We start from the raw sequence: 18,862 nt of genomic DNA on the forward strand, positions 1-18,862 counted from the left end.
GGGGTGGGGGCGGGGGGGGGGGAAGGCAAACAAAATTAAAAATTTTTTTAAATTTTAATTATTTTAAAATAATTTTTTTTTAATTTATTTTTTTAATTTTTTTTATTCAAAAAAAATTATTATTTTTAAATTTAAGGAAAAGACGAAAATACCCCTGCTATTTTGACAGAAAACTAACGGAGGTACTATTTTGACACAAAATGAAAGTTGAGGTACTTTTTTGCAAGGTTTCAAAGTTGGGGTACTAAATTGATACAAATGAAAGTTGAGGTACTTTTTTGCAAGGTTTCAAAGTTGGGGTACTAAATTGAAACAACATATAAAGTTGAGGTACTAAATTGTAATTTACTCAATGAAAAATTATGTTATGGTTCTCCGATACTAGAGCTGAAGCTCAGAAACAAGAAAAAGCCCACGTCTACAGACAGAAAGCCCAATCCCATTTTCTCTATTAATTAATTTGAGACATGGTCGGGGCCCAGGCCCAACTCTGCTTCTGATGTACGGAACCCTATCCCTTTTTATAAACAGAAGGGTTGCAATCATAGAGATCACGCAACATCGCGATGTACGGCCTCCGCAAACGGAAGCAGAAACTTTCCGCCAATGGCTCTGGTGGCGTGCTTAAACGACCTCGTATTGAGTCCAATGATATTATGTTGAGATACTGTCGAGGCTGCCAGTGAAATCTTTAGAACGGTTTTCCAAAAGTTCCTGTAGTCCAATCCCATACACTACGAAGCGTTATTGAAGGGGGATTACATTAATATTAAACGGAGCTCTACATTGGTTACAACTTGAAAATGAAAGTGACGGGGGTTCCTTAATTAGTTTTAACATCAAGAATTAATTGTCTCTTTTGATTTAACTGAGGAACAATTTCACAAGTTGGTCCCATTACCCATTCACGGAAAATTCCACGCTGGATTAATTGGGACTACTCAAAGTCGTCTCTTTCTATATGTTTGCAATTTGAGCACAATTATAATATGGTTATATGGGTCGATCATGAAGGAATATGGAGACAAGAAATCTTGGACTAAAGTCATACAAATTCCAGAAGAAACTAGTAATCGTGCCCGCGCGGTGCTGCGGGTGTGGAAAGCTTATAAAATGTGGTTAGGGCTTATAAAATTTAAGTGGATAGATAAGTGTTTTGTATCCACTAAAGCTAAAAATGTTATGAAAGTGGATACAATTATATTTTTCATATTATTATCATAACATTTAAGCACTAAAACTGAAAACTTGCCAAAGCTTATAACAGAGAAGTAAAACATTTAAGAGTTCATATTAAGTGAAACATTTATAAGAGTTTTATCTACTTAAGCCTATTCTTTTAGGGGCACCCCTTCTTTTTCTTGTCTTTCAGTGATTGAATAATAGGGAATGTCATGGTGGGTTTGAACTGTTCAACTTATGCAGCTTCTTCAACCATTTGAAGCTTGTCTCTCTGGTCCCTTTCTTCAACTTCTGCAATTCTTCAACACAGTTGCTATTATAACATAAAACTTGGACAGATGTACATTCATGCAAACTAAATTTTGCAAAACTGAAAAGTAATAACATAAAGCAATAATATAAACATAGGATGACAATAGACCCTACTATTCCAAATATGCAATCAGAGCCAACTCACAGTGATTCGAGCCTAACTCAGCCAAAAACCCAGTTCTCTAAAACACCAGAAGCCAATATTTTTTGCACCAAATGCACTGACTCATAAACCAAAACCAAGCAAAATAATAACCACTCAAATAATAGTATGTTATTTGAGTTTTGCCTTAGTTATCACAATATTTTATCTCATTTTTTCACCCATCAAGACATATGGAAGATAAATTGTTTCAATAGTGCTACAAATTGAGTGAATATATGTCAATCACAACCCATCATCCGGATTCAGGACCCCAATCAATTCCTAACCCAAAGCATAAAATTAAGGTACTACAATACTAATTAACTAAAACAACCTCTCTGTTTCTGATTAAAAATAATGTTTTCATTCTCACATAATTTTTTTCAGAGAAAATAAATTAAAATTTAAAATAACACGTACACACATACACCCAAAGCATGGCACTGGCACAATATCTCTTCAATCTTAGCCATGTAATCATGAAATGAAATGGCACATACAAAATATTCACCCAAAAAAAAAAATGGCACATACAAAACAACCACATCATAAAATGGCATCATCCCATTTATATCATACCTTTTTTTTTTTTTTTTTTCTATAAGTAAGGAGTTGTTATGTTTTGAACTTGCACGGAAAAATTCCAATTCATTGATTCAACATAAATGTTTTTAGAGCCAAAACTCTCTCTCTCTCTCTCTCTCTCTCTCATACATAAACTAATTATTGATATCGCTCAATCATTATTAGATATAAACTAAAGTTCAGTTTGAGTTCAAGAGACGATTAGAAAACAGAGGTTAGCAGCAAACTACGCATTTGATTACGTGCTTAATGCATACTTGTTCATTACCAACAGTTTTTCTCAACCAATGCAACTATATAAAAAAGATCAGCTAGCTAGGCAGCTAAGTATACATGCATTGTTGCAATAATATATATTATCCTTTCACTTTTGTTGATATCTTTGAGAGATCTCAATGCAACAAAAAAATAAATATTAATTAAGCACTTCAAAACCAGCTGTCAAATAAACGAAAATAAAACTATATATACCACTAATCTCAACCAATCTAATTACAATTCCTAACTTGTATCTAACCAAATCAAACTGCCTATTTTAAAAGACTGAAAAACCATTTGTACTAAAAATAAAAACAATTCGGATAATAACGTATGAAATTGCTTACCAAATGAGTCTTCTTCAGAATAGAACGAAGCCTGGTGAAGCAAATCTGCATTAGTGTCATATATCTGCAGTGAAAAAGGGAATAAGCAAAACTCAGTCATTATAGTACCCCAAAATTTTGTGAATTTGATGATACTCACTAAGGCACGATTCAAATGTTTTTTTATAGAAATCAACCAAAACCTTGAGAGTTAAAAGTTGAACAGAAATATACCAAAGCTAAAACCAGCGAAAAAAACATACCTTACCCCAAAAAAGAAACCAATCTTCAAATCCAAGAAAGTATAGGAACCTGAAATTAAAACACAGAAATCAAGTCACCAGCACCGCCACACGCGGCGGGAATCGTGGTGGCAGTGGGTACAAAACCTAGAAATACAAATTTCACAACTAATTGAACAATTCGATCCAACAATCAGACAGAGTAGACAAAGAGGAGTAAACTCACACAAAACCTGAGGCGTGAAGTCACCGGAGCCGTCGCGGATGATGGTGGCAGCGGCGGAGCTAGGGTTCGAATTGGAGCTTTCATTTCGGGACCCAATTGACTTAGATCAAGCACACCAATAGAAAGGCCTGGAAGAGAGGAGAAAAACCCGACCAAAATCATCACCATCCGCCGCCGGAATCGCCAACATCGGCGGCGGGAGGCCGCCGGACTTCTCCGCCTCGAAACTCCGTGCACCAAGGTTGGTTGAGCAATTTGAAGACACCATCATCCTCAGAACGATGGGAGGAACACAACCCACCAGGTCCGACATGCCAACTCAGTCGGAATTGACGGATCGCCGCCGGAGGACTCGATCGGGTTTGGTGTCTTTTCGAGTTTTTGCATAATTTCTGGGATAATCAAATACTATAGAAATGAAGAGGAAGAGAAGAGGAAGAAATCGGGACCCATATCGCCGGCATACGTCGCCGGACGGTGGAAATACGGCCGAATAAAAGGGGCGGAAGGAGAGAAAACGGAGAGAACAGAGAGAACATAGAGATAGAGAGAGAGAGAGAGAGGCGCGTGAGATGAGAGTGTTTCAGTATTTTCTGGGTTTTGGGCTTTCTAACAATAATCAGGGTGAATGACCAAAAAGGGCACACCCAATCCCATAATTTCACAATGGCAAACAGATCAAAAAAAAAAAACGTGTGAGGCAAAACCAAAGAGATGGCACAACCGTAAAAAAACAGAAAAGGCAATGGCAAAAAATATAAAGACGGTGAATGATCAAAACGGGCCAACTTATCCCACAAATTACAATGAAAAGCAACTGAAATAAAAAAATAGAGGGGCAAAACAGACTTTTCAGTGAACAGTCTATGAACAGTACAGCCCCTTCTCACCGTTTAGTATATATAGAATTTATTTTGAAGGTCATGCATATTCACTAAAGCCTCTAAGTATTTTAGAGAATGGTGAAGTTTTGATGAGTTGGAAACTTGGAATGCAACCACCTTGGTAGTATTTAATCCAAATGAAAAGACATTTAGAACGGTTCTCGGGACATTTCGAAAAATTTGATGAGTTGCAAGATTTTTTGGCTTTTTGTTTTGCTTCCACAATCTTATATATATATGTGTGTGTGTGTGTGTGTGTGTGTGTGTGTGTGTGTTGTGTTTGAATTATAGCAATTGCTGTGTTATGATTAAATCAAGTAATGAGAGCCTCATGGAGTTTGGTTTTTGGTTATGCAACGTGCTAAAAAATTTCATTAGAGGGCACAAGTATGATTCATTATTTAATTCGTATTTGCAGGTGAAGAATCCTGTGTCTTTTCCTTTGAATTATATAAGACCAAAGTGTGTCCAGCCAAATCCATCGAAACTTCACATTCTCTAAAATGGATATAGGCACAATATGCGACACCCATGGTATAATATATCCTTATGACATATATATTACCTTCGAGCTCTAACCCTGATGACATCTTTACATTTTGGTTTCTGTGAAGGAGACTTGTCATTAATTATAATTTTCTGCTTGCTTGGCTTTGCTGGCTCCTACTCCTACTATGAAATATCTTTGTTGCTTAAAAACAAAAATTATTTGAAATTGTAATTGAAAGAGTTGCCCTTGCTTGGACGGTGGTTTGTGTTTGTCTAGTTTTCATAAATAAAGATAATAAAATAAATCAGATCAGATCAGATCATATGCTTTAATTGTTGTTGACAACTGAATGACGGGTCTCGAGCATCGATCTCCAAATCTAATTAATTATATATCTCGTGTTTGAAAAATCAAGACCAATAGTAAACAAAAATAACTTATTTCCTCCTTGGTTGAATGACCCAATTGACTAAACTATGTTTTTCACTACGTGAAATTTATTTTCTTCATCATTTGTTAAGTGCGCTGAATTGCACAAAAACTATTATAGGATATTTCCTACCAATACATTCCGTAAATTCTATGTCGGCTACCACGTTATTACCAATTAATTAGCTAAATCACCAATTAATGATCCACACATGCATGACATCGATGTCAAATAGGTTCTTATTTTTCTCAACCATGACTTATGAGCACTCCTACATTTATGGATCCAATTTTGTTCATCAAATAATATGGAAGTATGTCATTTATTCAAATTTGGATTCAGTCTGAACTTCATGTATTATCAACAAATAAGATAATAAACATGTATTGACAAATTATTTGGTAAGCAATTTGGAGACCAGATTTGGAGAATCTAGCATTATTGATGGCTTATATATCAAGCAACAAAGTTGGTAAGAACATATTTGCTGACCATACATGTCTCCATAGTCATTTACAGCATGTATTATATGTTCTTTAAGGAAGACAGTGTGTGTGTGTGTTTGATAGAGGGAGTGAGAGAGGGAGGGAGAGATGATGCAGGTTTACAGACGATCATATCAAAATGTAATTGGGTTTTCCATGGCTTTCTTCGCTATAGTCTATGTGGTTGTTGTGACAAAGGGTTCCAAAGGATCAATGTCTTGGTTTAACTTATCGGCATCTCCATTGCCATGGTTGGGTAGTACTAGTGGTGTAGATAGGAATTCTGATTCTGCATTCAGATTGAATCATGTTTTATCGCACAGGGTATTTGTTCTACTTTCTTATTTTATGTTTGGTGATCGATTTTATCTGTTGCTTTTGATTTTGCTGCAGAATTTCATTATGCTGCAAGCAAAGCCTGTGTAACCAAGTCTGTTCGTTCATTAATTTTTTTGTTTAATGATGACCATTTGTGCTGCATGTCTTCACCAATATAATCTTGTAGAAGGCAACAAGGAAAAAGGTACTAGTGCCTCAAGATCTTGGAAGGATTTTCATTGCTGAATCTGTTTGGAAAAGGGATAATAAGCGGCAGAGAGATGTAAACCTGGAGAGGCTTGAAGCTGGTCTTGCTAGTGCCAGAGCATTGATAAGGGAAGCAACGACAAATCTGAACCATACAACACTCGAAGATGCAGATTATGTTCCACAAAGCCTTATTTACAGGAATGCTTACGCCTTTCACCGGTACTAGTCTCTTAGAACAAGAACCATGAATCAAATTATGTTCCTGCGTACTCTTCATTCTTAGATCTTAATTTGTTTCCATTATGTAGGAGCTACCTCTTAATGGAGAGGTTGTTCAAGATATTTGTGTATGAAGAGGGAGAGCCTCCTATATTTCACAATGGTCCTTGCAAGAACATATACTCTATGGAGGGACTCTTCCTAAGCTTCATGGAAAGTGATACCAAATTCAGGACTCTGGACCCTGACAAAGCCCATGTCTTTTTTCTTCCATTCAGTGTGGTGATGATCATTGAGTACCTGTTTCATCCAGTTATTCGCGACAAAGCTGTTCTCGAGCGCACTGTGGTTGATTATGTTCAGATCATATCTGACAAGTACCCATTTTGGAACAGAAGCTTTGGAGCTGATCATTTCATGCTTTCTTGCCATGACTGGGTAAATTTCTCACTCAACAGAAGTAATAGTAGTACCTGACATGTTATGTTATCAGATTATTAATCTGGACGGAGTATTCAAAATGAAGTAATAATAATACTCTGACATGTTATGTTATCAGATTATTAATCTGAACGGAGTATTCAAACTAGAGCATGTCTAATAAATATTTCAGATTCACAATCCGAGCAACTAATGTGCTATATATTTGCTTTTGCATAGGGGCCAAGGGCAACATGGTACGTCAAGAAGCTTTACTTCGTGGCCATCCGGGTACTATGCAACGCGAACACCTCCGAGTACTTCAATCCCAAGAAAGATGCATCCTTTCCTGAAATCAATCTGGCAAATGGTGAAATTACAGGCCTACTCGGTGGCTTGCCCCCCTCGAAACGCTCAATCCTAGCGTTCTTTGCAGGTGCAATGCATGGTCGAATTAGGCCATCACTCTTCCAGCACTGGAAAGAAAAAGACCAAGACGTATTGGTCTACGAAAAACTGCCTCAAACGCTTTCCTACAATGACATGCTGAAGAAAAGCAAGTACTGCCTTTGCCCAAGTGGCCATGAAGTTGCCAGTCCAAGAATTGCAGAGGCAATCTATGCAGAGTGTGTGCCTGTTTTGATATCACAGCACTATGTTCTGCCTTTCAGTGATGTTCTTGATTGGGGTTCATTCTCTGTTCAAATTTCAGTGAGTGAAATACCAAAACTCAAACAGATATTAATGGGAATACCTGAAGACCAATACATGAGAATGCAGGAGAGAGTCAAGCAAGTGCAAAGGCACTTTGTGTTGAACAATCCCCCCAAGAGATTTGATGTTTTCCATATGATTATTCATTCAATCTGGCTCAGGAGACTAAATGTACGCGTTTATAGTTGATTAATTGTTGTATCATCTTAGGCCTATATTAATTCTTGTATCATGGAAATTGCAATTGGCCACTTCAGATTAGCAAAACAACAGCAGAGTTGCTTACAGATGTGATTAATTTCATATTTGTTCAAATTGTTAGCATGGTTACATGTCGCTTTTGTATCTTCGGAATATGTAGTGCATAAGTACATTGACACATTTTTCCTTGCAAACCGATTTTGTAAGAATGAGTTCTACGTACCCATGGACTGAATATTCAGTATCTTTTAAATTTCATGGTTGTTTAACAAAAACAAATAAACAACATCTGGCTTAATTGCATAAACTGATATTTACATTACTTGACGCATAAAAATACTAATATAATAAATATTTATAAATTGATAATGATCACATAATTGCACTATTTTGCAACTTATCAACTGGGGATCGTTTGTCAAATGACTTGTTTTAATCATCATTTTACTCTTTAAACCTCATTTTACTCTTCAACCCATTTTATTATAACTTCAAAATTTGACTTTTTGGACTGTTAAAGGGCCGAGTAATATTAAAGAGATTATATATTTTTTGTAACATTTGAGGAAATTAAATCCTTAACTTAGTCTAATCATATTCGTTAACCCACTTATATTTACTACTTGAACTCATCCTAAAAACATAAAAAAATCACATTTTGGTACCACATACGCATTACTTTTCTAATAAATGTAAGACCTACCAATACAATTAAATCTCACCTTTATTAAAAAAAATAATATAATTGTACACAATATAATACCAAAAGATAATTTATCTAATATTATTGGAAAGGACCAAACTCTTAAGTAAATATTTTCATAATAGAGTACGTATAGGTCAAGTTATCAATTTTATGGTCAACAATGTCGTGTCGTGTATGTATCACAATTTGACATGCGTCTGTCGAAGCTGTTGGACCATTCCATTTCCTCCACAAAAGGATCCAGATCTTCTACGAAGGTGATTGAAAAGACTACATTCATGATTTATTAGTTGAACATTCTCCTATGGATTCATTTTTGCTCACCACCACTTTTTTCTGGTGAGCAAAAAAATGGACTCATTCTCCTATTGTACTGGTAAGCTTGCCTTTCTTCGAAGGTGATTGATTGGGTCCAAAAAATTTGATCCATATTGCTTGGAAAGCCCTCACCATATCAACGCCCATCATTGAAAGGAAAGATCAATGCACGATTTCAATAATAAACTCTTACTTCAACGGAAAAAAGGTTGGCCCTTTTAGGTAAAGTTTCACTTTCTATGTCCTTTTTTTTTTTTTTTTTTGCTGATTCACATTTGCTCAGCCTTAAGAAGTAAGAACAAGGATGGATTATGAGTTTAGGGTTAAATCCAATGAATGCATGTGTTATATTTGTATTATTGGTCAAAAAGCAAAAAAGAACAGTGTGTGTTTGGATGGAAGGAAAGAAACAGAATGGAAATGAGGAAAAAAAAAATTAAATTATAGGTAGGAAAGGACCACTTGATTTTCCTTATCATTGGACTAAAAGAATGTCACATTCTCTTATATCTTTTGAGTAAACTTTATGAAATTAACCTTATCCAACAATTTCGGCCCGAAAAAAAAAATTTATCCAACAATTTACAAAAGAAGACAAAAAAAAAAATTAACTATAATCTTTTATCAACAAAAAAGAAAAGAAAAGGCAATATTATGAATTATTTACAAAAGTCTGTTTTTTTTTTTTTTTTTACCAAAGTCTAGCGAAGTCAATTACACAAAGACTGAACCGCGTTAGACGCGCCTTCTAAGAAGGGGGAGATTCGGTTCACACTTGGGCCCTAAACACATTCCACAGACGACTTATGGGTGGGCCCAAAATTGGGAGTAGAGGGGTTAAAAGTCTGCTGGCACAATAACTCTATTTTTTTGTCGTCGTTTTTGCTTGAGCTTTCTACATCAAGTCATCAATCACAAGTTCACAACATCACGTGCATGATTCCTAATTTTTCATGAACAAAATTATCTTTGCAATAATCTTTTTTATAGAAAACATTTTTATGACGTACTCATTGCTAATGTCATACATACTTGTATTCTTCGAGAAAAAAAAAAAAAAGTCATGATTTAAATTTGAATGGTACATATTGAATTTTAAATTTGGAGTGCACATTAATTGAGAATTAGTCTAATTAATGATTTAAATTTACAATTTTAACAACATAAGTGTTTTTTTTTTTTGTCAAAACAATGAATATGATTGACGCCAAACATAAAATCCCCCGTATTAAAATTGAGAGAATAAAATTGAACTTGAAGTTAACAGAAGTTGGTTTCTTTCATTTTCAGCACCTCAAACTTGATTTTAAATTTTTCGGTCTTACAACATTATGACTTGTGAGTGACTAGCCTATCAAATGTCTCTTCCTTTTTCTTATTTTATTTCTTAATGAGAGTGACAATATATTGAGACAAAAGGCAAATCTTGCATTCAATTAATCTGAGTCTTCTAAGCTTCCACGACGGGGCAGGGGACAAATGGAGCCGTCATTTATGAAAAACATATATTCTTATGGATTGAAAAGAGACTAGCTGCATCTTGGTTATTAACAAGAATTAATTGTTTGTTGGGTCAAATTAACTAGAGTTAATTAGTGATATTACATTTTTTTTAATCTCTTGTATAGTGTATGATGAGGTCCCACGTATCTTTTAAAAGAGGCAATTTTACTTTCATACAAGACAAAATTTAGATATTACAATTAATCAGGAGCACATCCAAAGCTTTGAATATTTGAAAATATAAATCTATCAACGATTAGAAAAAATTGGATTACCAACTTTGAAAAACTATGAGAGAGTGCCCATGTATTAACCTCTCGATAAATATGCTTATATATTTCTCCAAATAAGACATAAGCATAAGAAGGTAAAATTTTCTATTGTTTGTCAACTACAATAGTAACATTCCCTTCCCGCGCTTACGTCTTCTTTGGAAAAATATAGTTGATTTATTGAAATTTTTAACCTTTTTCTTTTGGGATAGATAGATTTTTTTTTTTTTTTAATCTTTTTCTTTTAACTTAATTATATGAAGATTCGAGTCTAGTATATCTCTACCCTTCTCCAGTCGATCCCATATTGATATAAGTTAAGCTAATAGAGTAGAAGATTGTGATATTGAAAGTGTGGCGTGTAACAACCAGAAGAGTGCACTTATATATACGTATGTGGATAGTACTTTCAAAAATAGTCTTACATGCATACATACATTTTCACTTTTTTAAGGTCATATGTAATTACATACATTAATTAAGCCAAAGAGAAAGACCCCGGCCAAAAAAAAGAAAAAGCCAAAGAGAAAGCTGCAAGGAAACTCCAATCCATCTCTATCCATCCCATTACCAAGATTTTTGTTCTGGCGTCTAATTACAGTAATTAATTAATTTCTGAATTAAGAGTAATTTTTGAATTTTGATCAATCGGGTTCAATTTTAAAAAAGAAAAAAAAAACAGAAAGGAAGATTACGTATATGACTATGTTATCTTAAGATGACTTAATTACATCTCTTCCTATTTTATCCATCTTAATCATAATAATACAACAAAACAATTATTATCATGATAGTGTGATGTTGTTAGAACTTTTCTTTAATGTTATATTCATGTACATAAAATTTAATATTACATGATGTGAAATTCAAAAGTTGGTTCATATTGTATAAAATTGTAAATAAATAAGAATTAATTACACTTATACCCCCTAAGGTTTATCGTCTTTTCACATACACCCCCTGAGATTTTAAAAATTACACACACACCCCTTAAGGTTTCAAAACTATTGTATATAAACCCCTATAAGAGAAAAAAATAAATAAATAAAAAAATATTTGTATTGAGATTGAACCTTACACTTTGAGTAATTTTATTAGGCCATTTAACCCCTTAGCATGTCTTTTTGCATAATTTTTCATCATTTTTCGTCTCACTATAGAGAGTTATATGCAACAGTTTTGAAATATCAGGGGGTGTATGTGTAATTATTGAAACTCCAGGGGGTGTATGTGAAAAAACGATAAACCTCAGGGAGTGTAAGTGTAATTAACTCAAATAAATAATCCCTATTGGATAAACAAAAAAAAAAGGGTATTGGATTATGTGTAAATCATGAAGATAAATTTTTTTTTTTTTGGCCACTCATGAAGATAAGTTTAATATAGGTACATATATGAACTTTAAGTTGGTTGATATAGATGTTTTTATTTTAAATTCTTTTTAGAATAAGAAAAGTTTGTTTAAGAAACCAAAGTAAATCTTCTTTTTATCTTCCTATAAAGTTGTCCCCTAAGCAATTTAGTAAAAGGAGTTAATTACACTTATACCCTCTGATATTTATTGTCTTTGCACATACACCTCATGAGGTTTCAAAAATTACACATACACTCCTTAAGGTTTCAAAACTATTGCATATAACCCTCTACAAGAGAAAAAAATAAATAAACAAAAAAGAAAATATTTGTATTGAAGTTGGACTTTATATCTTGAGTAATCTTATTAGGCCATTTCACCTCTTGGCATGCCTTTTCGCATAATTTATCATCATTTTTCGTCTCACTATAGAGAGTTATATGCAATAATTTTGAAACCTCATGAGATGTATGTGTAATTGCTAAAATCTCATAGGGTATATATGAAAAGACGATAAACTTTAGAGAGTGTAAATGTAATTAACTCTTAGTAAAAGTCCATCTAATTGAAAACATTTTTTTATGGTCGAAAAATGCAGAACTTTAAATGGCACCTTTAGAAAGGTTGTCCTTTCACTAGAGGCTTGAGCCAATTTCCTCATTTTCCATTACAAGCCAAACATAACCAACAGAAAATTCAAACGGGTAAACGACGACCAGAAGACTGAAGACAATGGGTTCATATTGGGCTGGCCCCATACATTCATGGCTATAGTGGCTACAAGACGTCAGGGTAATTGACTGTGAAACTATGAATTAGTCATGTATTGTAGAAATTGCAACTTCATATAGACTCCATGCAGCCATACTAATCCATCACTCAATTGACCCTCAACATCAACCATTAATTATACTCCATCATCTAATTGAAAATAAATAATATTATATTGACTGATAATATTGTAAATCACTTATGTTATATATATGACAAATTTTTGTATATTATACTGTATACAATATACTTCTCATGATATATAATTTTATCGCATAATTATCTTACATACTAATTATGTGATGAGAAAGACGTTACATATATTTGTTGTGCACCCAAATTTATCCTCATATAAATAGGATGAGATCTCACACTCTTATACGTAAGTTCCAACTATGTACGTGTTAGACGTAATCAACAGTATAAACCCATAATTTCATTGATTAATATTCCTCACTCTGGATCACACTCAATGAGCCAAACCCCATAATTTCATTGATTAAGTCATTGAGATATTTAAATTGTGAGCACAAAATGATCTAAACATTGGATGACAAAGGTCCACTACTCACTACTGAGTTGGTTTTCATTCATTTTCAGCAGAACTATATTAATATTGTTTTAATGCATGTGGTTGTAGTAGTACAATGTTGGTCCATCACAAGGAACTAAGTCAGAAGTCTTTCCCATTGGTTGGTTTTCTTTCCTATATTTAATACATACATAAATGAGAGTGACTTTTACGATAAAGCTGCCGATTATTAATATACATCAAGAGACTGAGTCTCCTTCCAGTAGATACAGATGGAGGGATCATGAATTCATGATCACAAACCACTTGTTTTATTTAGGACTATTGACTCGTATACTCTTCTAATTTTTCAAATTTGCTTTCTTTCCAACACTGAAAAGACCAAAACCACCCTGTTATTCCCCGTTGTACAAACAGTTTTGATGACAATTTTGCATTTTTCTTGCTTTACAATTTTACATTTTCCTTGCACAGCAAGAAAAACAAAACCTTTTTGAAATCTTGAAGATCTCCACGTTGAGTGAGAGTGAAAAGTGATATGTAACAGCTTTATAATAATGGGATCAGTTAAGAAAGCATTGATTGCTTAATGGGTTTTGTAATAAAAATGAAGTGACAACTGTGTCTAGCAATTCATAATGGTATTGCAATACACATCACAACTATTATTATAGTCATGTATATATCCACAAGGCAAGTCAGTGAGTGAGTGACTTTACAAAATACCAATTAAATATAAAGTTTTAGTTAAGACATATAAGTTATATAACTCATGTAAAAGGGTTATTATTATAAACAAAGTTACTCAAGGAGAGATGGGAAATGCTACCAATGCATGTTGCACATAATTGCTAATAACTTTTTCAATGGGCGCTCCATCCATACTCCAAACCATTATTGTGAGCTCATAATTTGTCAATTTGATGTCCGGACTTCTCATATAGAGCCAATTTCTACTTGATGTGAGTGACTGCCCAATATACACCTCTTATTGGAACTTGCCTAAGAGCTTCTCTTCATGACCAAACACTCCAACGAGGCCTATAAATACATTTTCCTAGTTCCCCTCCACACCATCAATCTCCCAAAGCCAAAGCCAAAGCCAAAGGACCAACACCTTCAGACACCTTTGGCTCATCAGCATCATCAGCATCAACAGCATCATCAGCATCATCAGCATCAACAGCATCATCAGCATCATCAGCATCAGCATCAGCATCATCATCATCATCAACATGAAGGTGTGTATGAGGTTCTTGCAAGGATATATGCATTGTGAGAAACATATGAAGCACTTCAACATCTGGGTTTTGTTTCTAATTGAAAGTTAATGTTTTGGTTTGCAGCAAAAGGTGGTGATCAAGTTGTCTGTGCATGATGAAAAGTGCAGATCCAAAGCCATGAAGACTGCAGTTGGGGTTGATGGTAATTAAATTAACCATAACCAAGATTCTGTTACAATGTTTTTAATTAAATCCCAGAAAGTAACTCTAACCCTTCACAATTTCTGGTACTTAACTAATAATTTCTTCATTATTACAGGGGTGAATTCAGCAACTTTGCAGCAGGACAAGGACCAAATCGAGGTAACAGGGGAAGATGTTGATGTGGTAAGGCTCACAACTCTGCTGAGAAAAAGCTTGAGGTATGCAGAGGTGGTCAGTGTGAACCCTGTGGAAGAGAAAAAAGAGGAAAAAAAGGACTCTGGAAACAAAATTGAGCCAATCATTCATTACTCCAATATTGGATGGCCTCATCAACACCAAGTCCATGAAATTGGGACTGTTTGTTCACCATACCATAATTTCCATTACCAAGAAGAGCCCAGTTGCTCTATCATGTAATTAATTATATATATAGCCAGAGTATATTAAATATAGTGAGAGACAGAACAACAGGTCAGAGTACTGTCATACCCATCATCTAGAGTACTACATATGAATATGTGTTCCTTCCCAGTGCTGCATAGCTTGTTTTTGTGTAAGGTCCATTGAGAAATTAAATTTCATGGTTTCTTCTTTGTGATGAGTATATATAGCAAGTTGAGACCCCAAGAGACCAGATAAGTATATATAGTACGTTTGCATATTCACAGTCCTTATACTGTCTGCATTATTATTCTGCAGGGCTACCAATTCTTCAATCTGTATGATTGCTCCTCACGTTATGTTGTGTGTGATGAACTGGGGTCACTAGTAAAAAAAAACTTTAATTTAAAAAGACACGAACAAGGCAATGTGTGTTATTTGCACAAGTACTCTTTACCATAACTTGTTGCAAACTAAGGTTGACAAGTGACAACTTGAACATAGTTTACCCAATTACCCTTGGAAAACAGGAAAAAGCAAAAAGCAAAAATCAAAAAAGCAAAAAGCAAAAATCAAAAAAAGAGATTTTTAATAGATCACCAAAAAGGTACTCTTGTATATATCTATTATCTGTCATATCATGAATGAAAATATTTACGATATTTTCGAGATATTTTTGATATATTTGTCGATATCCGTAATTTTATTAATTAATATATTTATCGATATCTGTAATTTTATTAATTAATATATTTATCGATATTCGTAATTTTATTAACTAATATTTAAATAGGTTGTAATCGATATTTCTCCGATTACAAAAAACAAAAAGCAAAAAGCAAAAAAGAGGTTTTTAATAGATTACTAAAATGGTACTTTTGTATATATCTATTACCTGTCATGAATGAAAATATCTACGATATTTTCGATATATTCGTCAATATCCGTAATTTTATTAATTAATATATTTATCGATATCCATAATTTTATTAACTAATATTTAAATAGGTTGTAATCGATATTTCTTTGATATCGGTATATATCGACAAAATATCAATATACGTCAATAAAATATCAGTATATATCGGCAGAATATTAATATGTGGACAAAATATCGATATATGTCGATAAAATATTGATAGTATCAATAGGGTATATATCGATATAATTGTATAAAAAATTTCAAAATTTAGGAAGGTAAAGAGGAATAAGATGAAATCAAACCAAATTTAACCCTAATTAGATTAAAATTCATCCACTAATCCTAATTAATCAACAATAAACCAACAAAAGAACAAAATCTAACTTAACTTTTTTTACACTAATATTTACCAAAATCGATGTATTCATAAATTTGAGTACCGATATCTAAAGAATTTCCGATATTTTTATCGTTGATACCTGTTCACCATCAAAGAAAGAAATGATTGAAAAATAAAAAAAGCATTAATCAGTGAGGAGGTATATAAGTATATATTAATCCTGTGATGATATGCAAGTTCAAGGAAATGAGCTTTTCAAACTTGAAATGATGTTGAGAGGGTCGGTCAAATTGGTGGACATGCATGACTCCCCTGATGCCAACTAAGAAAAGTCAACACTTGGTTTGACAAGTTTGCTTAGATGGCATCCAGGGAGCCAGGCACGTCATCATGCCCTTGACTGGTGAATATATGATGCTGCTCAATAGTATGCATCTCATAATTGGCCTGTACAGTACTCACAAGTTAAATCAAGTGTCGATCAGCAAAACAGCAAGCCTCATACAATTAATGGACCAAATGAAGCAGAAGTGATAAGAATTAGTAATACAGTTCTTCTAATAACAGAAATTCGAACATATTTAACGATATATACCAAAAAATAAACAAACCTATCAAATCTGAGAGTTGAAATTAAAAGTAGTTGCATAGCATACGAATTCACACTACAGAAATTTCCTCAGTAACATGCATGAATTGGTGAACAATTTTGCACTCTACTAGTTACACGTACTACACTTACCCTTCATTACTTTGGCTAGAGAAGTTGGAGGAAGTGAGCAAGTACCTCGATCAATCTCTCTCTCTCTCTCTCTCTCTCTCTCAAATTACTTGGTTCAGTGCAAGAGAAGTATGCAGTGGAGTGGGATATATAAGGAAAGGTGGGGAGGTGATAGGAGTAGGCAAAGACAGAAGAAAATCCAATGGCAGAGATGAGAGATTAGATAGGACTGACTAGCACTACTCGTTCTCAACAGACGGCTGAAAACAGTTATTAAATTTTTCTTCAACATTTGTAATGTCTACTCACTCTAGCTGTGCACAAAACAATGCTTAATTTCTGATCCCATGATCGGATCAATAATAAACATTGTGAGTGTGTGTGTGTGTGTGAACTGAATCCTATATTCTTATTAGCAGCAGCTGCATATAATGCCAAAATCGAGCGGCCTCAAGCTTTGCTGCAGGAATGTGGAAGTTTGGCTCATCTCACGTTGGAAATGGTGACCCACTTCCCATAATCTCCATATAAATTTAAAGTTCAAGTTAAATGGACAGCAGGTGATAGGAGCTAGAGAGCTAGCCAACACTACAGCCTTGCTGACCTGTATTAGACGGCGCCAATGCCACTGCATGAGACAAATACAGCCTTGCCTTACCTGCTTTAACGTATCCTCCTAGGGCCTTTTATACTTTATAGGACATGCATGTTACCAATTTTGAGAATATAGAGTGTGTTGTCTGGCATATTGGAAAATTATAGCTTTGTGTAAGTGTGCTTATAATGGTCTCGACCTTCTCCTCTAATTACCCATTCATTTTGAGTTAGATGCTCAAATTTCCTTCAACCAAAGTTACTTAATTTATCACAATGAAGAATGGAATGCATATGGTCGAGGAATACTACAAGACTACTTGTATTTATTAATCACATTTCTATCCTAGTGCCTCATCTTTATGAGAAATAAGATTAGCCATGTACGTAATAAGTAGATGTGGTATAAATAGTTTTACCAGTTTCATAGTTTCTCATGTTTAGTAATAGATACTTCCAATGAAATATCTTAATGGAGCTTCTAAAAATTGATTGATTTGCTCAAAGCATCCGACATGTAAACTCGTTCTCTTTTTTTTTTTCCTTCTTAAAATTAATATTTTATCCTATGGACATCAATTATTGATTAATCCAAAAAATATTCAAATTGTTCGTTAAAAAATCAGCTCTGGGGTTGTTGCCTACGTTTGTGGCGGCCTAGGGCTGCCCATCGGTCGGTTTGGATCAGTATTGAGGCTTACTAAAACAAAACCAAAAATTTCGGTATTGTCTGGTTCGGTAATTTTTGGTAAACTTCAGTTTTCGGTTCGATTATGGTAATTTTGGTATCGAATACTTTAGGTTCATTTTCGGTTTAATTCGGTATATCTTCGATTTAATTATAATAATATTAATTATTATATACTAATATAAATTCAAATCTAATCAAATATGATGCATAAAATATAATGTTTGATGGATATATATTTGCACAAGTAGTATTGGTAGTTTAGTATAGTACTAGTATTAATTGCATTAATATTAATATTAGTAAAAATATATACTAGTGTAATTAGTTTAATAATATATATTAGTACATATCTTATTAATTTAGTATGTATATATAACTCACATATTATATATGGATAAATATGAGTAGATATATATATATATATGTGCATTACTTACCTAAAGATGAGATTCTTATTTTTCCTAAAAATAATAACATTTACTTTATTAGAGAATGACTTTATATCTTAACTCACACTTTTGATAATATTAATATGATAACATTATACAATTATATTTTCTTATAGTTGTTTATGATATTAGTAGTTTAATATTTATTGTACTACTAACATAATAGTATTATATAAGCATATATTACTAAATTTTAGTAATTGTTTCAGTTTTTTCGGTATATATTTCAGTTTT

General features: G+C 33.6%; 3 protein-coding genes across 8 annotated transcripts; 2 read left to right on the top strand and 1 right to left on the bottom strand.

Annotated features, from left to right (window-relative positions):
• Positions 1–1,071: 1,071 nt before the first annotated feature.
• On the bottom strand, positions 1,072–3,827 carry LOC147287930 (uncharacterized). Of its 6 annotated transcripts, none has more exons than XR_015121998.1 (4): positions 3,277–3,827; positions 3,077–3,120; positions 2,830–2,893; positions 1,072–1,473 (listed from the first exon to the last, which is right to left on the bottom strand). XR_015121998.1 is itself a non-coding variant. In XM_086242124.1 (4 exons), exons 1-4 carry the CDS (start codon positions 3,442–3,444, stop codon positions 1,418–1,420), a joined length of 330 nt encoding a protein of 109 aa, XP_086098250.1. In that variant the 5' UTR covers positions 3,445–3,827; the 3' UTR covers positions 1,072–1,417. The 6 variants fall into 6 exon arrangements, 2 of the variants coding, with proteins under 2 accessions (XP_086098250.1, XP_086098249.1); XR_015121999.1 differs by having other exon boundaries at positions 1,072–1,481; XR_015121996.1 differs by having other exon boundaries at positions 3,072–3,120.
• A 1,846-nt stretch (positions 3,828–5,673) lies between these two features.
• Positions 5,674–7,635, top strand: LOC147287931 (glycosyltransferase). The gene is made up of 4 exons (XM_086241965.1): positions 5,674–5,889; positions 6,071–6,312; positions 6,402–6,750; positions 6,973–7,635. Exons 1-4 carry the CDS (start codon positions 5,674–5,676, stop codon positions 7,633–7,635), a joined length of 1,470 nt encoding a protein of 489 aa, XP_086098091.1.
• A 6,535-nt stretch (positions 7,636–14,170) lies between these two features.
• Positions 14,171–15,128, top strand: LOC147287932 (heavy metal-associated isoprenylated plant protein 16-like). Its single transcript, XM_086241974.1, has 3 exons — positions 14,171–14,344; positions 14,450–14,528; positions 14,646–15,128. Exons 1-3 carry the CDS (start codon positions 14,339–14,341, stop codon positions 14,945–14,947), a joined length of 387 nt encoding a protein of 128 aa, XP_086098100.1. The 5' UTR covers positions 14,171–14,338; the 3' UTR covers positions 14,948–15,128.
• Positions 15,129–18,862: the final 3,734 nt, after the last annotated feature.

The sequence above is a fragment of the Dryas octopetala genome, chromosome 4, assembly GCF_963921425.1.
Source record: "Dryas octopetala chromosome 4, drDryOcto1.1, whole genome shotgun sequence".
In the NCBI taxonomy this organism is placed as follows: domain Eukaryota; kingdom Viridiplantae; phylum Streptophyta; class Magnoliopsida; order Rosales; family Rosaceae; genus Dryas; species Dryas octopetala.